Source organism: Trachurus trachurus (assembly GCF_905171665.1).
Source record: "Trachurus trachurus genome assembly, chromosome: 18".
Classification (NCBI taxonomy): Eukaryota; Metazoa; Chordata; class Actinopteri; order Carangiformes; family Carangidae; genus Trachurus; species Trachurus trachurus.
In genome coordinates, this window is record NC_139909.1 from 10,068,893 (window position 1) to 10,087,263 (window position 18,371).

General features: G+C 40.0%; 2 protein-coding genes across 2 annotated transcripts in view; both read right to left on the reverse strand.

The window, feature by feature from the left end:
• Positions 1-18,371, reverse strand: part of sh3tc1 (SH3 domain and tetratricopeptide repeats 1) — a 207,336-nt gene that overhangs the window by 27,236 nt on the left and 161,729 nt on the right. The gene's annotated exons all lie outside the window — the stretch shown is intronic.
• Positions 10,189-17,557, reverse strand: mpdu1b (mannose-P-dolichol utilization defect 1b). Its single transcript, XM_083992846.1, has 7 exons — positions 17,422-17,557; positions 15,770-15,835; positions 15,298-15,430; positions 13,668-13,753; positions 12,420-12,538; positions 12,206-12,316; positions 10,189-11,310 (listed from the first exon to the last, which is right to left on the reverse strand). The coding sequence occupies exons 1-7, from the start codon at positions 17,546-17,548 to the stop codon at positions 11,176-11,178; spliced, it is 777 nt and encodes a 258-aa protein (XP_083848972.1). The 5' UTR covers positions 17,549-17,557; the 3' UTR covers positions 10,189-11,175.

The window sequence follows — 18,371 nt, forward strand, 5'->3', positions numbered from 1 at the left end:
TTATATGTTTGGAAGAGATTGATCAGTTAAGTTTTAAGTTAAGTAAGTTAAGTAAAATAAAATAAAATATATTTTATTCCAACTTTTAGCAATGTATATGACATATATGGTCATATAAGGAAAATGTCATCATATATGTCACATATATATTATTATCACATATATACATCCACTGCAGGATATCATTTAATAACATATATGATATACCTATAGAAAAATGTGTAAGAAAATATCTACATGAATTTTCACATTTTGCAATCATATATTTGAACACTATGCAAACAAATCAAAACATCATATAAACCATAGAGGCTTATATATGTTTTGTTCTGTTTTTCTTTACATGTTTTCATATTTACAGTATAATATAGGTGTATAACATGTATTTTGATATGAATAAAATACATATTACATAGGTAAAATCTATGCAACTCATATGTAGTCAGTGAAATATATACATATATGAATAATAGACTCCATGTATGTGTTACATATTGTGCATTTATGAAAACTACATGTGCTATTACGTATAAATATACATATAACTATGACATATTTGTTAAAAAGTATGTAGCCTATTATATACACAAAAACATACATGTTTATAAGCTCTGGATACACGTTTGCCCATAAAGTTGGAATAAAATATATGTTTTACCTCCTCTCATGAAATGATTGTGACAATGTGATATATTCTAGATAAATGAAAGTGTATATCTGTCTCAAAACTTTATCGATCAATCTCTTCCAAACACATCACTGTGGAAATTAAACCACAATTAACCTTTATAAAAGAAATAAGGAAGGAATTTGTCTGAAAACAAAATTATTCCAACTTTATGGGCAACAATGTACATGTCACTGTATAAAATTGTTCCCATTTCTAATTAGGATATATCAGTTTCTTACACACATATATTACAATTGCATATGTAAATGAAGCAATAGACGTGAGGTGTATGACACAACAAAGAAGCTCTCCTTCGTGCAGATCAGAAGTTAATCATATTAAAGTAAGATCATGTCCAGATGTGTCAAAACCAGTAGCCGACACGTAATCCAGATGTTAAACCAGCTGCCACCGGCTCTAATCAAACAGGATGATGTCGTGTCACAGGCGAGTCCACAGGTGAAACACCGTGAAAACGCTGCAGCAACAACAACAGTTTTTAGTCTCACGCTTGTTTACCGCTCTACAAGTGTGTGTGTGTGTGTGTGTGTGTGATGATGACCGACGGTGTGTTACATCACCTGCAGAGTTCAGGGAGGGGACGGGGGGGTCGGAGGGGGATGGGGGGTGGGGGGACAAGGGGGGGACGGGGCAGCGATCAACAACAGGATCTCACGCAGAAGAAAAGAAAAGGGAAACTGCTTTTAATGAGAGAGGTGGTGTAGAGAGGAGGTGGAGGAGGTTGGAGGAGGAGGAGGAGGGGGTGGAGGGGTAGAGGAGGGTTTGAGGTGGGGGGAGTGGAGTGGAGTGGGGGGGTGGGGGGTGGGTTGAGGTCTGAATAGCCTGAGGCTGCTTCATATCTGATGGTTGGAGCGGAGAGATGGTACAGATTGGTGTGTTTCTGAGGCCCGGTCACCTGCTGCTTCTCTTCTTGGGAGGTCCATGCTCTTTCCATAGCTGCTGATGAGGCCGAGCTGCTCCACTGCTGCTGCTGCCGCCCTCGCCCTGTCCCGACACGCCAACACCACCGCCACACCACAAACAAACACACACACACACACACAACACACACAACACACACTTCACATCAAAATCAAATACTTGCCACCTACAGTCACTGAGAAAACACAGAGATCATCGGCTCGTTTCATGTCCCGTTCACAAAGTTCACCTGGGTTACACTTCATCACAAACACCTCGCTAAAAACTGAAGCTAATGTGGTGTTTCTCCTTAAAATACTTGGATATTATTAAAATATAATTAGAAACTTTAAGGATATTTGAAGAGTTTTATTCTGTTTGTTTCGACATTTTTATTCGTTTTTTCCCCCGCAGCAAATCAAAGTCAGTGAAAGGTTTTTCGCCCTTCAAAGGTAATACATTTTCAAAAAGGTGTCTATATGTGAGAATAAAAGTAAAAAAAAAAAATACACAAATAAGATCAAAAGAACAATATTCAATACATACAAATGTGAGAAAAATACAAAAATAAATAAAAAATACTTAACTCTAAAGTACCTATCTTAAACTTAAATCATTTGTTTAATCTGTCACAAATAAATTGCAGTTTTGGTCACCGATAAAGGGTTAAATCCAGACCACATATTTAAATTCCCTTACTATGTTTGATGTCACAGTGAAGTTGACCTTTGACTTTTTGAATATTCAATCAATTCATTTTTATCCTTTTACACATATGAGTTAAACTGTGTCATGTGTGCGACAAGAAACATAGAAACCTGGTCCAAAACATTTAGAGCCTCAAAAAACACAAAGAGCAAGGTTTCAAACTGGAGGTCGGTGTGTTTCAGATGATCTGCAGGTGAGTTAATGAAGGTCAGAGAGTTAGAGGGCCCAGGTGAAAGGAAATTAAAAAACAACTTTCTTTTAGCTTTTACCGTCCAATCCAGTCCAGGAGACTGAAGGAAACTCCTGCTCTGTAATGTGTCGTAAAGCGGTGAATCGTCGGCGTAGAGGTGTTGACGACGTTTCCAAACATGTAGATGCTGAACAGAGGAGGTTCTGAGGACTCCAAAACCTGATTGATCAAGAGTCCTATTCGTATTTATGGACATCTGATGCCAAAACAGGACAGGTTTCAACAAATGGTCATTTACCCTCAGGGTTGGGGAGTAACGGATTACATGTAACGGCGTTACGTAATTAAAATACAAAATATGAGTAACTGTATTCCGTTATAGTTACAGTTTAAATTGATGTATTCTGATTACAGTTACTTTCTTTTTTTTAAAAGGATTACTTGGATTACTTTAGCCTACCGCACACGCAGGTTGCACTGACGGACGCTTGTTGCACTGTGGCGAAGTTATAAGGGAGAGGGACGGACAAAACAGAGTAACTCGTCGGCCGTCACTGGTGAAGTTGGCTTCATTTTGGTAGTGGCGCTATCGGGATGCCCAGCATATTCCTCTTCAATGTCCGGTCTCTGGTAAACAACATGAATGAACTGCGACAGGATGATGTTTTTTAAAAGGATCCTGGACTGTCATGTGTTTATGATGAGCTGCATGTTTAACAGCAACGTCAGTCACGCTGTTTCCAAAACCACACCGACTTCAGCAGAGACGTAAGTTTACAGTAGGCCTAAGTCATAGACTGTAAAAGGCCTAAGTAGGCCTACAGTTTTTGTGTCACACTCGCCCTGCTCATCAAGCTGTAACAGATCCGACCCGCAGCTGTTGAAGCCCGGACCCGACACGGACCGACACACGAGCATTAATTATTACGAGGCGAGGCCGGCCAAAATAAAAAAATAAAAAAGGAGATGACGCCCGAGGCCCAGCCCGGCCTGACGAGTCAGATTTTCGGCACGAACCAGGGTCAAACCAGCGCGTCCGGTCGGGTTGGACCGTCCATCACCTAGCCCAAAAGAACCAGGCAGACCAGACCAGAGAGCAGAGGAGAGAGACAGCAGAGTAACAGGTGTGTGTGTGTGTGTGTGCGTGTGTGCGTGCGTGCGTGCGTGCGCGCGTCTGCCTGCTGTGAAAGATAGGCTAATTCTAGGCTGAAAATCTCAGGACACATCAGCTCTGTGAAGCTCAAGTAATATCTGACAGACAGATGAGAATAGGGCAGATGTGGTGGAAGAAGACAGTGTGGCCTGAAAGAGTTGAAGCAGAGGATGGATAGTTGATACTTGATGGATCGGTGAAATTATGGTCTGTATGCTTCAGATACATGCTCCGGTTGTGAGAAATGGGGCTATATGTCCAAAACAGAGGCATATCCCTTCTATTTGCTTGTTTTTATTGTAGGTTTTAAAAGATAATAAGTACATTCTGATTCTGCTCTGCTAATGTAGCTTGATTGTTATTTATATCTATATGAGGGTTTTCTAATCTTATAAAAATTTAAAGCAGAAGTAAGTGGTCCGGTCGTTTTCGCTAATGCTGCGTTCCAGGCAGGCTTTTGAAATCGTAAATTACAGCTTCAAGTCACAACTTACGACTTTGTAGCGTTCCAGGCAACCCACTCGTGTTTTTCCGACCTGTTTTACCGGTGAAAGTCACTATAACGGCCACTCGTAACTTCCGACCGGTGAACTCGTACCAGATCGAACTGGTACCACTTCACGGTCGGAAAAATACGAGTTTCCTTGAACGCACCATAACAGTCCTCGTCCCTACGTCGCCACATTCACGGCGTCCCTTGGCTGCACACACAGCCCTGCATGCCGTTCTCTCTCCTCATTGGATAAAAACTGTAGGATACGATAAAAGTTTTCTCTTCGGCTCAGAGCAGAGCAGAGTGACTGAGAGACCCGTGATTCAGTCCAAACACTCTATGTAAGTGATTGCTGTCGGAAGATATAACTATTTAAGACTTATATTAACACAAATATCACTTACTTCTGCTTTAATGTTAAGCAAGATTGGCAGAGCAGAGGTGCTGTGGTGTCAGCTGGCGTCAGTTTGATATGCACTTATGTAAGTGGCAAAGAATACAACTACACACACACTACACAAGTACTTTGTGTAATTGGGGTTTATTTTGCAGTCTGTATGACCTCTGGATGTCTAGACATTGTATGTCTTTTTGCTTGCAAGCTAGACCACCTTGGCACGACAGGGGCCCCCCGCTGTACGGGCCCCCCAAAATTTTCTAAAATCGCCCGTGCTTCTACACTCACAAACAAAACCTATTTTAAAAAACATGTTTTTTTTAGGGTATTCTGCATGAGTAGCAGGTTCAGAGGCTGTAGTCTGAACTGTAGAGCAGAGAAAGCTGCTCAGTTTTAATATAGCCTAAGCCCACTAATTCAATGTGTTTGGCGATAAAAAAAAACATTTAAATGTGGCTGGATGATCAATAACAAATTAAACTGTGGTTTGACAAATTCAAACACATGTAGCCTATGCTTTTGTTTAAAGCCACGGTAGCCTACAGTAAGATCATGTGTAAGATCATTCAAAGCAAATTCAGTGTCCCAGTCAAAGGCGCTTAGGCAGGCGATTTTAAAGTAATCTAAAAGTAATCCAGAAAGTAATGAAGTTACATTACTTTACTTGAGTAATCTAATTACATTACAGATTACATTTTGGGACATGTAATCAGTAATCTGTAGGGGAATACATTTTAAATGTAACCCTCCCAACACTGTTTACCCTTTACATACGGAGGCTAAAAATGGCCATTTGGACATTATATAGTTGTTATTATGGCTATAAAATGGTCAGAAATGCCCTATTTCTGAATCCTTTGCCCCCCTTTTTCCACAAGTATTTAAACTTGAATTTGGAGCACCTGGCAAATTATTATTACACAAAATAAAGAAAAACACAAAAACAAACTTGATCTTTTTAGGGCTTTAGTGAGGAGAAATACTCTTACTGCACATGAAGTTTTGATTTGACATTGATTTGACCAACCAAACTATATAGAAAAAATATAAAAGACACACACACTCTCTCTCGCTCAATTTTCCCCAAAAAACACCATGGGATCTTTCACTTCTCCACTTCATATTATATATTTTTTTTTTCTGATTGGACAAACTATGACAGAGTTATGGTAATAATACTCTGCACAACAAACATATAGCACCAGCGCTATTGCAGTAGGTAAAGGGTTAAATTTGACAGTTTTTAGAGTTTTCAAGATGTAATGAAAACAGGTTGAATCGTTGAACCTCTGGTAGATACAACGGGAAGAAGGAAATGAAAGATGAGACTTGGTTCAGAAACCTGAGTAAAGTTCTGCACTTTTTCTTTTTTGGGGGAAAAATGTGTTAATCCCGTGGAACAACGTGGTTGAACTGGTCATGAAATCCGATCTGATCTGATCTGATCTGATCTCCCTCTAATTTCATTAAACGACGTCCATTCAATAACTTGAACTAACTAACCTGAACTCATCTCCTCCTCCAGTAGCTTCTGATCAGATCTTTACTAGACTCCAGAAGGTGGATCTTCTCGGTCTGAAGCCGTAGGGTCGTTATCCCGCTGCCTGACCCTGCTAATTGACAGATGTATTGATCTAAATCAGTGGTTCTCAACTGGTGGGTCGGGACCCAAAAGTGGGCCGTGGACCCGTTCTGGATGGGTCGCGGACAGCTGGTCAAAAAAGTAAATAATATTTAATGCAAATCTGATGTTGGACATGTCTTTTATTTTGAAAAATAACTTATATTGAAAGGCACGCGTCACGTGAACACATGCAGTTGTAACTTTCTTATTATTTGCTCTGAATGCAAAGATATCATTTTCTTATTAATGTGGCCTGAATGGAGTGAATCTTGTTTTGTTTTGTGGGTCTTTATTTTGTGCAATTTGATATTTATTCACTTTAGTGAATATGCTCTGAATGCAGAGATGCGTTAGATGTCAAATATATTGTTTTGTTGGTCTCCATTTTGTGCAGTTTGATATTTTTTTATTCACTTCTGTACATGCAGTTGTCATGGTCCTCCTCAGTTTCATTCATGTGCTCTGAAATGCACTTTGCTCAATAAAGAGCAAAATGAGTTTTTACAGGCTTAAAAAAAAAATCTTGGTTTGAATTCTATAAAAGTGGGTTGCGACTTAATGACCATGAGAAAATGTGGGTCCCAGAGTGAGACTAGTTGAGAACCCCTGATCTAAATGATAAGAACAGATGACCTGGTCTTGCTCCTGGAGGTATCTACAATATCAACCAACAAAACGTCACTAGAACTGTTGGACTCTGATTTCTCTTGCAAGTTTCTGAAGGTGAGTGAATGAGCAGATGTTGATAAAACAAAAACAACGGTGCGATTGAGCTGTGTGAATGACTAAACAGCGGAGGAGAGGTTGTCATACTTCCAGATCATGGGGGGGCGAAGGGGTGAGGACTTGTTCAGACTCTTGATGTGTGAGCAGCGACTGTGAAACCTACTGTTGTTTGTCTCAGCTCCGATCATCGAGCCTGGGAGTCGCTATCGTACCTGCGATCTCTCTTTTATGTGTGGGCTGTTCCTATCAGAGTCATCAACAGGCCGCCCGCCGTCCTCATCTCCTCAGACCATCTGAAAACCCCACCCACCCTCCAGTCAGGTGGTGGTGGGGGGTGGAGGTCACCATGGTTCATGATGAGAGAGGCAAACATGTCAGTGTGATTATCAGAGGATCTACAACGACAGGAAATAACATTGAGTATCGCACACACACTGGGTTTAAAGGCTCCGGGGCTCCCATACACAAATGTAATACACGTACATATATAGAGTAAAAACATAAACATCATATATATAAAGAAAATGTTAAGGAGGGGGGAGGGGTGGTACAAGTAGTAAAAATAGAACAGATTTCAGAATAAAACACTCAGAGAAACCAAAATCCTGCAGTAAGTGTTTGGTGGTGGGTGCAAGTGGTGGGCGGGGCTTTGGGTGACTGCTTCATTATGACATCACAAAGTGACAGGAAGTCCTGACGGCTGGTTTTAAGGCTCAGTTTCTGAATACAGGCTGTGTGCATTTCTCTGTGGACTGAGGCTTTGATACTTTCACAGTATTAATATAGAACCTAGAGCTGCTTTATAATCACACTACACATGGACCTCTACCTTTATACTGTATGGAGCTTTAACACAAACATCTACCTTTATACTGTATGGAGCTTTAATAGAAACATCTACCTTTATACTGTATGGAGCTTTAACACAAACATCTACCTTTATACTGTATGGAGCTTTAATGGAAACATCTACCTTTATTTTGAAGGAGCTTTAATACAAACATCTACCTTTATTTTGAAGGAGCTTTAACACAAACATCTACCTTTATTTTGAAAGAAATTGAATACAAACATCTACCTTTATTTTGAAGGAGCTTTAATATGAACATCTACCTTTATACTGTATGGAGCTTTAATGGAAACATCTACATTTATTTTAAAGGAGCTTTAATAGAAACATCTACCTTTATTTTGAAGGAGCTTTAATACAAACATCTACCTTTATTCTGAAGGAGCTTTAATGGAAACATCTACCTTTATTTTGAAGGAGCTTTAATAGAAACATCTACCTTTATACTGTATGGAGCTTTAACACAAACATCTACCTTTATTGGAGCTTTAAAGCAGATATCAGTGGAATGTTTTTGTTAATATAAGTCCTAAATAGTCCTATTTTCCGTCAGCAATCACTTACATGAAGTGTTTCAGCCTAAACACGAGTCTCTCCGTCACTCTGCTCTGCTGTAACCCGAGGAGAAAATTTTCCTTGTGGGATACAAGTGTTATCCAATGAGGAGAGAGAACGGCATGAAGGGCTGTGTGTGCAGCCAAGGGATGCGCGTGAATGTGGTGACGTAGCACGAGGACCAATTGATGCCTGACAAGGGCGGGGGCTGCTAACTCATGGTGCGTTCAAAGAAACTCGTACTTTGTGTTTTTCCTTCCTGTGAAGTCATACCAGTTCGATCTGGTACGAGTTCACGGGTCGGAAGTTACGAGTGGCCGTTATAGGGAACTTTCACAGACAACAGGATGGTAAAAACACGAGCTACGGGTTACCTGGAACGCTACCAAGTCGTAGTTGTGACTTGAAGCTGTAACTTACGGTTTCAAAAGCCTGCCTTGAACGCAGCATTAGCCGAAACGGCCGTGAAGCTGATATCTGCTTTAATTTGAGGAAAACCATGGGGTGGGCGTTTTTTTTGTGTTTTTTTTTTTAAATCAACATCATATTCATCCAGATTGAAGTGTTGTGTTTGTGTTGTGAGTTTCAGGTTGATCGATGTTCCCGCCCCGTGGACGGAGACAAACTGTCTGTACCTGTACAACAGGTCTGAATGACTCATGCACTCGTGTGTTGGTACAGGTGGCTGAAGGAGCTCCACCCTCACCCAGGGTCAGAGGGGATCGGCCGTAGTCCTGCTCTGTGAAACGAAACAAGATGGTGAATGAATGAAACACCAAAGTTTCACACTTGTTTTTGTTTCCTTATTCCAACACTTTAATTATTTCGACCTCAGCCACTCGTTCATACACTGGACTGTTGATTTAAACACAATGAAACTCGTTTTCCTTCAATGTCACTGCAGCAAGAAAATCATTTAAACATCGTGACAGAAAAACAAAAACAAAACAAAAGAAACTACAGTACCTTTACTTTTTAAAATAAAATTTAGGTGAAAGGCTCTTATTGTGAAACAGCTCCAACAGGAAGTGCAATCTTCAGTTTTATTCCAGGTGTGTGTGTGGTTTGGTCCCTTTGCTTAAACAAAAAGTACTCTGGTGTAGGAAACAAGAAGAACTGTAACCCTGACAACAGGCCTGTGATTGGGACATTGATTGATTGATTGATTGATTGATTGATTGATTTGGTCCTCGGAGAATCATCATCATCATCATCCTGCCATATTAAGATGAATATTCACAACATGAGTCTAGTTGGTCTGACTCACTGGGAGTCGTTTCAGGATAAACGGGTTCTACGGCAACAGGAGGAGTTTTCTAATAATCAATCAATCAATCAATCAATCAATCAATAAACCTAATTTATAATTTGTAAAACCCGTTGTCTGCTGCCGTCGTGTTACATCCCAGTTTAAACCAGTTATAAAACATGTTAACTAACCAGTAAGAAATGATGTCATAACTGCTGAGTCACTGTAACCATTGACCATGTGAACGTTTGTGCCAAATGTGGAGAGACCTGAATATGATTGATCGATTTTAATTGATCGATTTATAAGTGTATTTTAGGTTGATTTAAAAACAAACAAACAAAAATAAATTTAAAAAAGAAAGTCTTTTCTAATTAATAGAATTTTTTTTAGAAACTGATTTTTTTTATACTGATTTTTTTATGTTGAATTTTTTTTTACATGTCGAATTTTGAAAAACAGAATATTTTGAGACATTGATTTTCTTTACACTGAATTTATTTCAACATTTAAAAAAAATCAAGAGGCAAAAAAAAATTCAGTGTTAGAAATTTGATGGTTTTTAAAATTCAAAGTCTGATTTTGATGCTAAAAAAAATTCAGTCTTAGAAATTCATATTCAAACTCAGATGGCACAGAAAAACTTCCATACTTTTCTTTTTTTTTTCCAAAAACTCCCACTCGTCTTTTAGAACTGGTTCAGTTTTCAGCGGCGTCGGACCTCGAACGCACCACGGTTAGTTCACAGGCTGATTTATTTCAACGCGACGGCAGCTCGATCACTTCCTGTTTCATCTCACTGACGTCATGGCGACTAAACTAAACAGTAGGAAAACCAACAGCACATATTACAGCTTGATTTTGTGAAATAGTTTTTGATTAAATAAAAGTGAGTCACTTTTTCTTTTTTCGTATTATTTATCAAGATTGTAAAATTTGTGAATGAAGTTTGGTGTGAATAATTTGGCGGTTTTATTATCTCATGTTTTTTACGACGCAGCTCTGAAAACGATCCAATAGGAAACCAGCTACGGCTCCGACATAAAAACATGCATCGATTTCATCTGTATGTAAATGAGTCACCGGTCTCTAAACGCTGCACCTGCCCGATGTCGCTGCAGCTGTTTACAGGTGTGAACAGTACGGTGGCCCTGAGAGCTCAAAACACATAGAAAAACACATTCAGAAAACAAAGACAAACCTCTGGCCTGCACAGATGTGTGTGTGTGTGTGTGTGTGTGAGCTTCGTACTGTCCAGATGTGCGGTGGAGTGGTTAGAGACGGGGAGTTTATCAATCATTCATTCATGGTTTTCAAATCGGTTTTACAACAACAACAGATCGTTTTGGCCTCAAAGTGAAAGAAAGAAAGAAAACAAGAAAGAAAGAAAGACAAAGAAATTAATGAACAAAGTGCACTAAACTGCCGGTCACATCTGTGTGAGCACATCTGGATGACGACGGAGGGAAGCTGCAGGAGGAGGAGGAATGTGAGAGGATCCAGCAGGTTTCATCAGGTTTTTCTCCTCGTGGCGCCGACGTTCAAGAATCTAAAGTGTCAAACTGTTCTGTCCCGTTTCACAGACACGTCTCTCATGTCTCTTCTCCTCCTTCTCCTTCTTCCTCCTCTTCTACCTCTTCTACTCTCTCTTCTTCTTCTTCTTCTTCTTGCGCTCCGGGGAGCTGTTCCAGTAGTAGAGCACCTGCAGCGCGATGACGCCGTTACAGGCCGACGAGATGACGTAGGTGAGCGCCATCAGAGTGTCTCCGGTTTCCTGCGACGGGACAGAGCACACGAATGTAACACGATCGAGTCAGGCAACATCTGGAATGATGTTCAAATCATTATTTATCCATATAGAAATCTAATAATTGACATTTACGATGTTTGAAGATATGATGATTATAGTTTGTGTGAGTAGATGTGTGAAAATATCTACATAAATCAATCTTATATGACATTATATGTTGTAATCAAATATATTTAATATCTACTGTATATGCATATTTATCATGTTTATACACGTTTTTCTTATCAATTTATAACTTATTATAGTATATATATTGAATTAACATAGTGAGAAGGGGCAGGATTTAATAAACTTGAACATAAATACGTTTTATTTTGCGTTTTTGTCTTGCATTTATTGGGTTTTTTTTATTTTAATTTTGTTTTTCTTTTATTCTGTGTTCAAATAAACTTTCATTAATCATCAATTTATGATGTGTCTTTTAATATTTATGTATCAATGGGTTTTGATGTGGATATGCATATCTGTCTATCTATCTATCTATCTATCTATCTATCTATCTATCTATCTATCTATCTATGTACAATATAATCATACACATGTATAAACTACATATATATGAGATTTCTATTGGTTCAATCTATATGACACATACGTATATACTGTGTATATTAGTGACATAAATGTGAATAAAAGACTCAAAAATACAAATTTGTTACATATATAAATAATATTTATCTTCTTTTTTACTCTGTTTTGTTAATTTGATGTTTTATTTCTTCATGTCTTATGTTTTTAATGTGTCTCCTGTAGAATCTGTAACATGTTTCACCGTGTTGAACTTCATTAAACCAGACAGAGGAGCTGGTTCTGCTCTCTGATTGGCTGGCTGTCGTGTCGGCGTCTCGCCCTGACTCACCTGTAGCGAGGTGAAGATGCGGGCGAGCGAGCCGGCGAACAGCAGGAAGACGGAGATGGCCGACAGCTGACCGGTGTGTCCGTTACTGTAGTTGGTGGCCGCCTGGATCAACTGACACACACACACACACACAGGTTAAAACACACATTAACACACACAACTGGGCAACAATGAGTGAAACGCTGCTCTGTGTGTGTGTGATGTCACTTCCTACCCGGCCGATGATGATGGCGGGCATGTTGGACGCCTGCATGGACGTGACCACGGCCGTGGGAGTGAGAGGAGAGAGGACGAGGCCGAGGACGGAGAAGTAGACGACCAGGAAGAGGAGACCTGGGGGCAGAGGGACACACACCGCCGACTCTTCAAAATAAAAGTCAAACTCCCAAATCTCTACGACCTCGTTTTATAATTTAACACTTTCATAAACTTGAAAAATTTAGTTGGCCACCATTTCTAGGAAAGGATTTTTTTCTATCTTTAAATCTTTTTTGCATTAAACACCAAACTATTTGACCTTGAGACGTTTGGTGGTTTCTAAAACCCTCTGCAGTTCAGTTTGACTCACTCTTGTAACTTTCTCTCCACTCAGTGTGATTGAAACGTTTCTAAGTCACGTTGACTTCTCATTGACAGTAAAGACTGAGAACGTCTTCTGTCATTGACACAGCGCCCCCTGCTGGTCCGGTGATAAAGTATGTACTGCACAAATGTATGGAGAGAGCACTGTGAAAGGGAATTACACTCTGCAAACTAAAGGGAGACCCAGAGAAAAGAAAAGAAAAGATAAAAAAGAAAGGAAAAGGAAGTAAAATAAAATAAAAGATAACAAAAAGAAAAGAGAGTAAGGAAAAGAAAACAAAAAGAAAGGAAAAGAAAAGGAAAGATAACAAAAAGAAAAGAAAAGAAAGGAAAGTAACATAAAAGAAAGGAAAATAAAATAAAAGATAACAAAAAGAAAGGAAAAGAAAAGAAAGGAAAATAAAATAAAAGACAAAAACAGCTTTAAATTCTTCCACTACCTTCCATCTATCTATTATTTTTTTCCCAAATTAATAATTTGTAAATCAGACATTTTAACAATGTACAAAGTGAATTTTCTACAAATATGCCAAAACATATGAACACATTAAACAAATTTAAAAAAAAATCAGATATTAAAATGAGTTACAGTAACAAGTTAAATGTTGTTTTGTGTAGAAACCCTGGAACATCATTCAGAATAAATGGTTTGCAAATACATTCTACAAGTGAATTTATCTTTGTTGTCATCTTGGCTGGAACTGAACTGATCTGTGTGTTTGCTTCAGTGGCCAGTTAATATTGATCCCCATCACTAATTGATTGATAGATAGATAGATAGATAGATAGATAGATAGATAGATAGATAGATAGATAGATAGATAGATAGATAGATAGATAGATAGATAGATAGATAGATAGATGTATCATGGCGTCTCACCTCGGCCGGTCTTCCCTCCGTAGCGCTGGATGAGGAAACCGATGGTGACGGTCTGCAGCATCAGGAACAGAGCTTCTCCCCACGCGCTGAGGAAACAACAGCAGCACGTTCATCAATGAGTCAGAGGAGGAACAAGGAGAGGAGGAGAGGAGAGGAGAGGAGGAGAGAGGAGGGGAGGGGAGGGGAGAGGAGAGGAGAGGAGAAGAAAAGAGAGGAGAGGAGAGGAGAGGAGAGGAGAGGAGAGGAGAGGAGAGGAGAGGAAGAGGAAGAGGAGGAGAGTAAGAGGAGAGGAGAGGAGAGGAGAGGAGAGGAGAGGAGAGGAGAGGAGAGGAGAGGAGAGGAGAGGAGAGGAGAGGAAGAGGAAGAGGAGGAGAGTAAGAGGAGAGGAGAGGAGAGGAGAGAGGAGGGGAGGAGATGAGAGGAGAGGAGAAGAAGTAGAGGAGAAGGAGAGGAGAGGAAGAGGAGGAGGAGTAGAGGAGGAGAAGAGAAGAGAGGTAGAGGAGGAGGAGGAGAGGAGAGAAGGAGAAGAGAAGAGGAGGAGGAGAGGAGGAGGAGTAGAGGAGTAGAAGAGAAGAGAAGTGGAGGAGGAGTAGAGGAGGAGGAGGAGGAGTAGAAGAGGAGTAGAAGAGGAGTAGAGGAGGAGGAGTAGAGGAGAAGTAGAAGAGAGGAGGAGTAGAGGAGTAGAGGAGGAGTAGAAGAGAGGTGGAGTAGAGGAGGAGGAGGAGTAGAGGAGGAGTAGAGGAGGAGGAGGAGTAGAGGAGGAGTAGAGGAGTAGAGAAGAGGAGGAGTAGAGGAGGAGGAGTAAAGGAGGAGGAGTAGAGGAGTAGAGTAGAGGAGAGGAGAGGAGTAGAGGAGGAGTAGAGGAGGAGTAGAGGAGTAGAAGAGGAGGAGGAGTAGAGGTGGAGTAGAGTAGGAGGAGTAGAGGAGGAGTAGAGGAGTAAAGGAGGAGGAGTAGAGGAGTAGAGGAGGAGGAGTAGAGGAGGAGAAGTAGAGGAGTAGAGGAGGAGGAGTAGAGGAGTAGAGGAGGAGGAGTAGAGGAGGAGAAGAGGAGTAGAGGAGTAGAGGAGTAGAGGAGTAGAAGAGGAGTAGAGGAGTAGAAGAGGAGAGGAGTAGTAGAGGAGGGGGAGTAGAGGAGTAGAGGAGTAGAGGAGTAGAAGAGGAGTAGAGGAGTAGAAGAGGAGAGGAGTAGTAGAGGAGGGGGAGTAGAGGAGGAGTAAAGGAGGAGGAGTAGAGGAGGAGAGGAGAGGAGAGGAGAGGAGAGGAGAGGAGGAAGAGGAGTAGAGGAGAAGGAGTAGAGGAGGAGTAGAGGAGAAGAGGAGTAGAGGAGTAGAAGAGTAGAGGAGGAGTAGAGGAGGAGTAGAGGAGAAGAGGAGGAGTAGAGGAGTAGAAGAGGAGAGGGGGAGTAGAGGAATAGAGGAGGAGTAGAGGAGTAGAGAAGAGGAGGAGTAGAGGAGGAGGAGTAAAGGAGGAGGAGTAGAGGAGGAGTAGAGGAGGAGGAGTAGAGGATTAGAGGAGGAGTAGAGGAGGAGTAGAGGAGGAGTAGTAGAGGAGTAGAGGAGGAGTAGTAGAGGAGTAGAGGAGGAGAAGAGGAGTAGAAGAGGAGGAGTAGAGGAGGAGAAGAGGAGTCCACCTGAAGGGGAACTTGTTGGCGATGCTGTAGGCCATGGTGCCTGTGATGGCCAGCAGCTCCAGCAGCACCGAGTTGAAGCTCAGACCTTCAGCGCTCCTCGCTCCCATCAGCTTCAGGATCTGAGGCAGCTTGACTGGAACAGGAGGAGGAGGAGGAGGAGGAGGAGGAGGAGGAGAAGAGGAGAGGAGGAGAGGAGGAGAGGAGGAGGAGGAGGAGGAGGGACACGTTTTCACATTAGTTTTTTAAATATAAAAGAAGAAAAAACACATTTTACATAAAAAATCTGACTTATAACAAGATTAAATCTGGTCCTTCAAATCATTTGGATCAACCCGAGTGTTTTTATGGTCAAAAAACTAAAAAAAAAGATTCAATCGGACTTTAATTTATATAAGAAACTGTGAAAAAATGAAAATATACAGTATAATGATAAATGAAACAGACAGAGGAGAGAAGAGCGGAGCTACTTTACCCATCACTGATCCCAGGATGATGCCGATGCCCAGACATTTGCTCAGAACGATCTTCAGACATGGCACTGGAGAAAAAAAAACATATCAACATGAATAAAAGTTAAAACACACAAAAAAATAATCATAATATATTAGGATGTTTCAGTGAATAGATATTTTCTAACACTACTACTCTGTGTTCCTACGTCACATTAACCCTCGTAATCACAGCAATGAGCTCGTCACAGTTCAGTTTAAAGGTCGAAGCCTCGTCTCAGGTTATTACAATAAGATCATTAAGGTTTATTTAACAAATATCTGCACATTTACTTAAGATTTAAAATGCAAAACAAGGAGAATAAAGCTGTTGAAGTGAACGTGTTGTAAATATGGTGAAAATCCTGCAGAAAACATAATTTTCTCCTCCATATCTGACGTTTACGTGTCATTACTGTGTCACATGTATTTGATTTGTTGTGATCAATCATTACTGGTTGATTATAGACACTTTTCAAAATAAAGGTTGGTTTTCTCAGCCACCTTCACACTGACGGACATTATACTGTGTTGGTCTGTTTTGACTAACAAAATAAAGGTTTAACAATACAAACAGAACCTGGTGTGTCTGGTTTGTCTGTCCTGAAAATAGTGAAAAATCTTTTTCTAGTCAAAATGAGAAAAATATGAATGAGAGTTTTACATTTTAGATTAAATCTTCAGCTTCTTGTTAAGTGAAATATGTAAAATCTCCCTCAGTTCAGATCATCTGCTGCGTATTTAAAGTAGAAATCTGCTTCTTTTCTTCACACATAATGAACTTTTTTCCCCCGTTCACAGACTCACTGAAGCATCAGGATCAGTTTTCTGGGTTCAGACACTTTTAACAATGTGAACTGAACTGAAGGAGCCGGGGAATCGAACCACGTGGGTGGACGACCCACTGTCCCACTGAGCCACAGCTGCATCACACTGTAAAAACTCAAAATCTTTCCAGGAATATTTGTCTTATTTCTTGTAAAAATGTCTAATTTCTAGTCAAAACGAAACTCTTTCCACTTAAAATAAGACTCATCACCTAAATTTTAAATTGTTTTTAGATCATTTTCACTTGTTTCAAACAAATTTTCAATTGAAATAAGTAGAAAAATCTGCCAGTGAAAGCAAGTTTTTTGTACTTTTTTGTAAAAACTTGCTCCACTCATTTTACTAATTTATTATATAACAGTATATTAAATTTATTCTAATACTTAAAACTTCAGTGGTTGGACATCTGACATGTACAGAAATGTAAAACAAGGAACTACTGCTCCTCAGACTTCCTTGAAATTGAACAAACCAGGATTTTGTAATCATCGTTTCCTGCTTAAATCTGTTTGACAGCGATACTTCCGGTCTTTTATTTTGTAGGAGTCAGGTATCATTTAATCGATCTCTGATTATCCAACGTTACCTGTTTCTCTCTGTGTGTCTAAACCGAATCAATCCTACACATTTTTGAATGAACTCTCATTAAACACAGAATAACAGAGCGACATAATAAAACACATAACGTAAAGAATTAAAGCTCGTTGTCTCTACAAAATAAAAGCCTCTAGTTTAAGACGTTCGCCTCTTCTCCTCCTCTTCCTCTTATTTTTATTCCATCTAAATAGAAACAAAAACACACACTCACCGTCCAGGAAGTTGAAGTCGAGGAAAAACTCGTCGTAGCAGGACTCTGGCATGAGATAAGTGAGGAGGAGTCCTTTAACAGGGTCCATGAAAGACGACCCTTGGCCCAGCACCGTTTTGTCCGCCATTGTTGAGCTTTGAGGTGACGTTGCTGTGGCGCGTGCGACGGATAAAGAGTTCCGACGTGCTCCCATGGCAACACAAAGGTTCCGTCGGCGGGGAAAACGACTTTTATTATTATCATTGTAAAAATATAAAAGAAAAAAGTATGAAATAAGTGTATTTTAATTACACATTAACATATTTTTCCTCAAATTTACTTAATAATGTTCAATCACAAGTAATAGCCTATTGTTATTTGTCAACTCCTACTACTACTAGCCTACTACTACTACTACTACTACTACTAGGTAATGTCATTTCAGTAATACACAAGTGGCCCCCACCCCCCACCCATTGTTACTCTAGCAAAAAAGAAAGAAAGAAAGAAAGAAAGAAAGAAAGAAAGAAAGAAAGAAAGAAAGAAAGGAAAAAGAATTAGGCTACCAGTAGCAAAAGTAGAGCTGTTCGTAGCTACAAGCTAAGGAAGACTGTCTCCATGCAAACACTACTTTATCACTATGGCATTAAACCAGCACTAAGTAACTTTTCAAACTTCATGAAATATTTTCATAACTTTTGTGATGATACTTCGACTTACAACAAGTTGAATGACACCTCTGTCATGGCCTGAGGGGGTCTGTATCTCTTTCTCTGGCACTAAGCAGCTTTGAGGAGCATGGTAGGAACCCTGCTCTCACTTTTGCGAGTCACAACAAGGAGGGAACAGGCAAAACGGCACTTTAGCAATGGATTATGTTTGTGTTTTCACTTTGAAATGATCCACTGGAAACAGAAACTTAGTTTTGATGTCTTCTGTTAATTTCAATGCAGGATATTTACAGGGCTTCA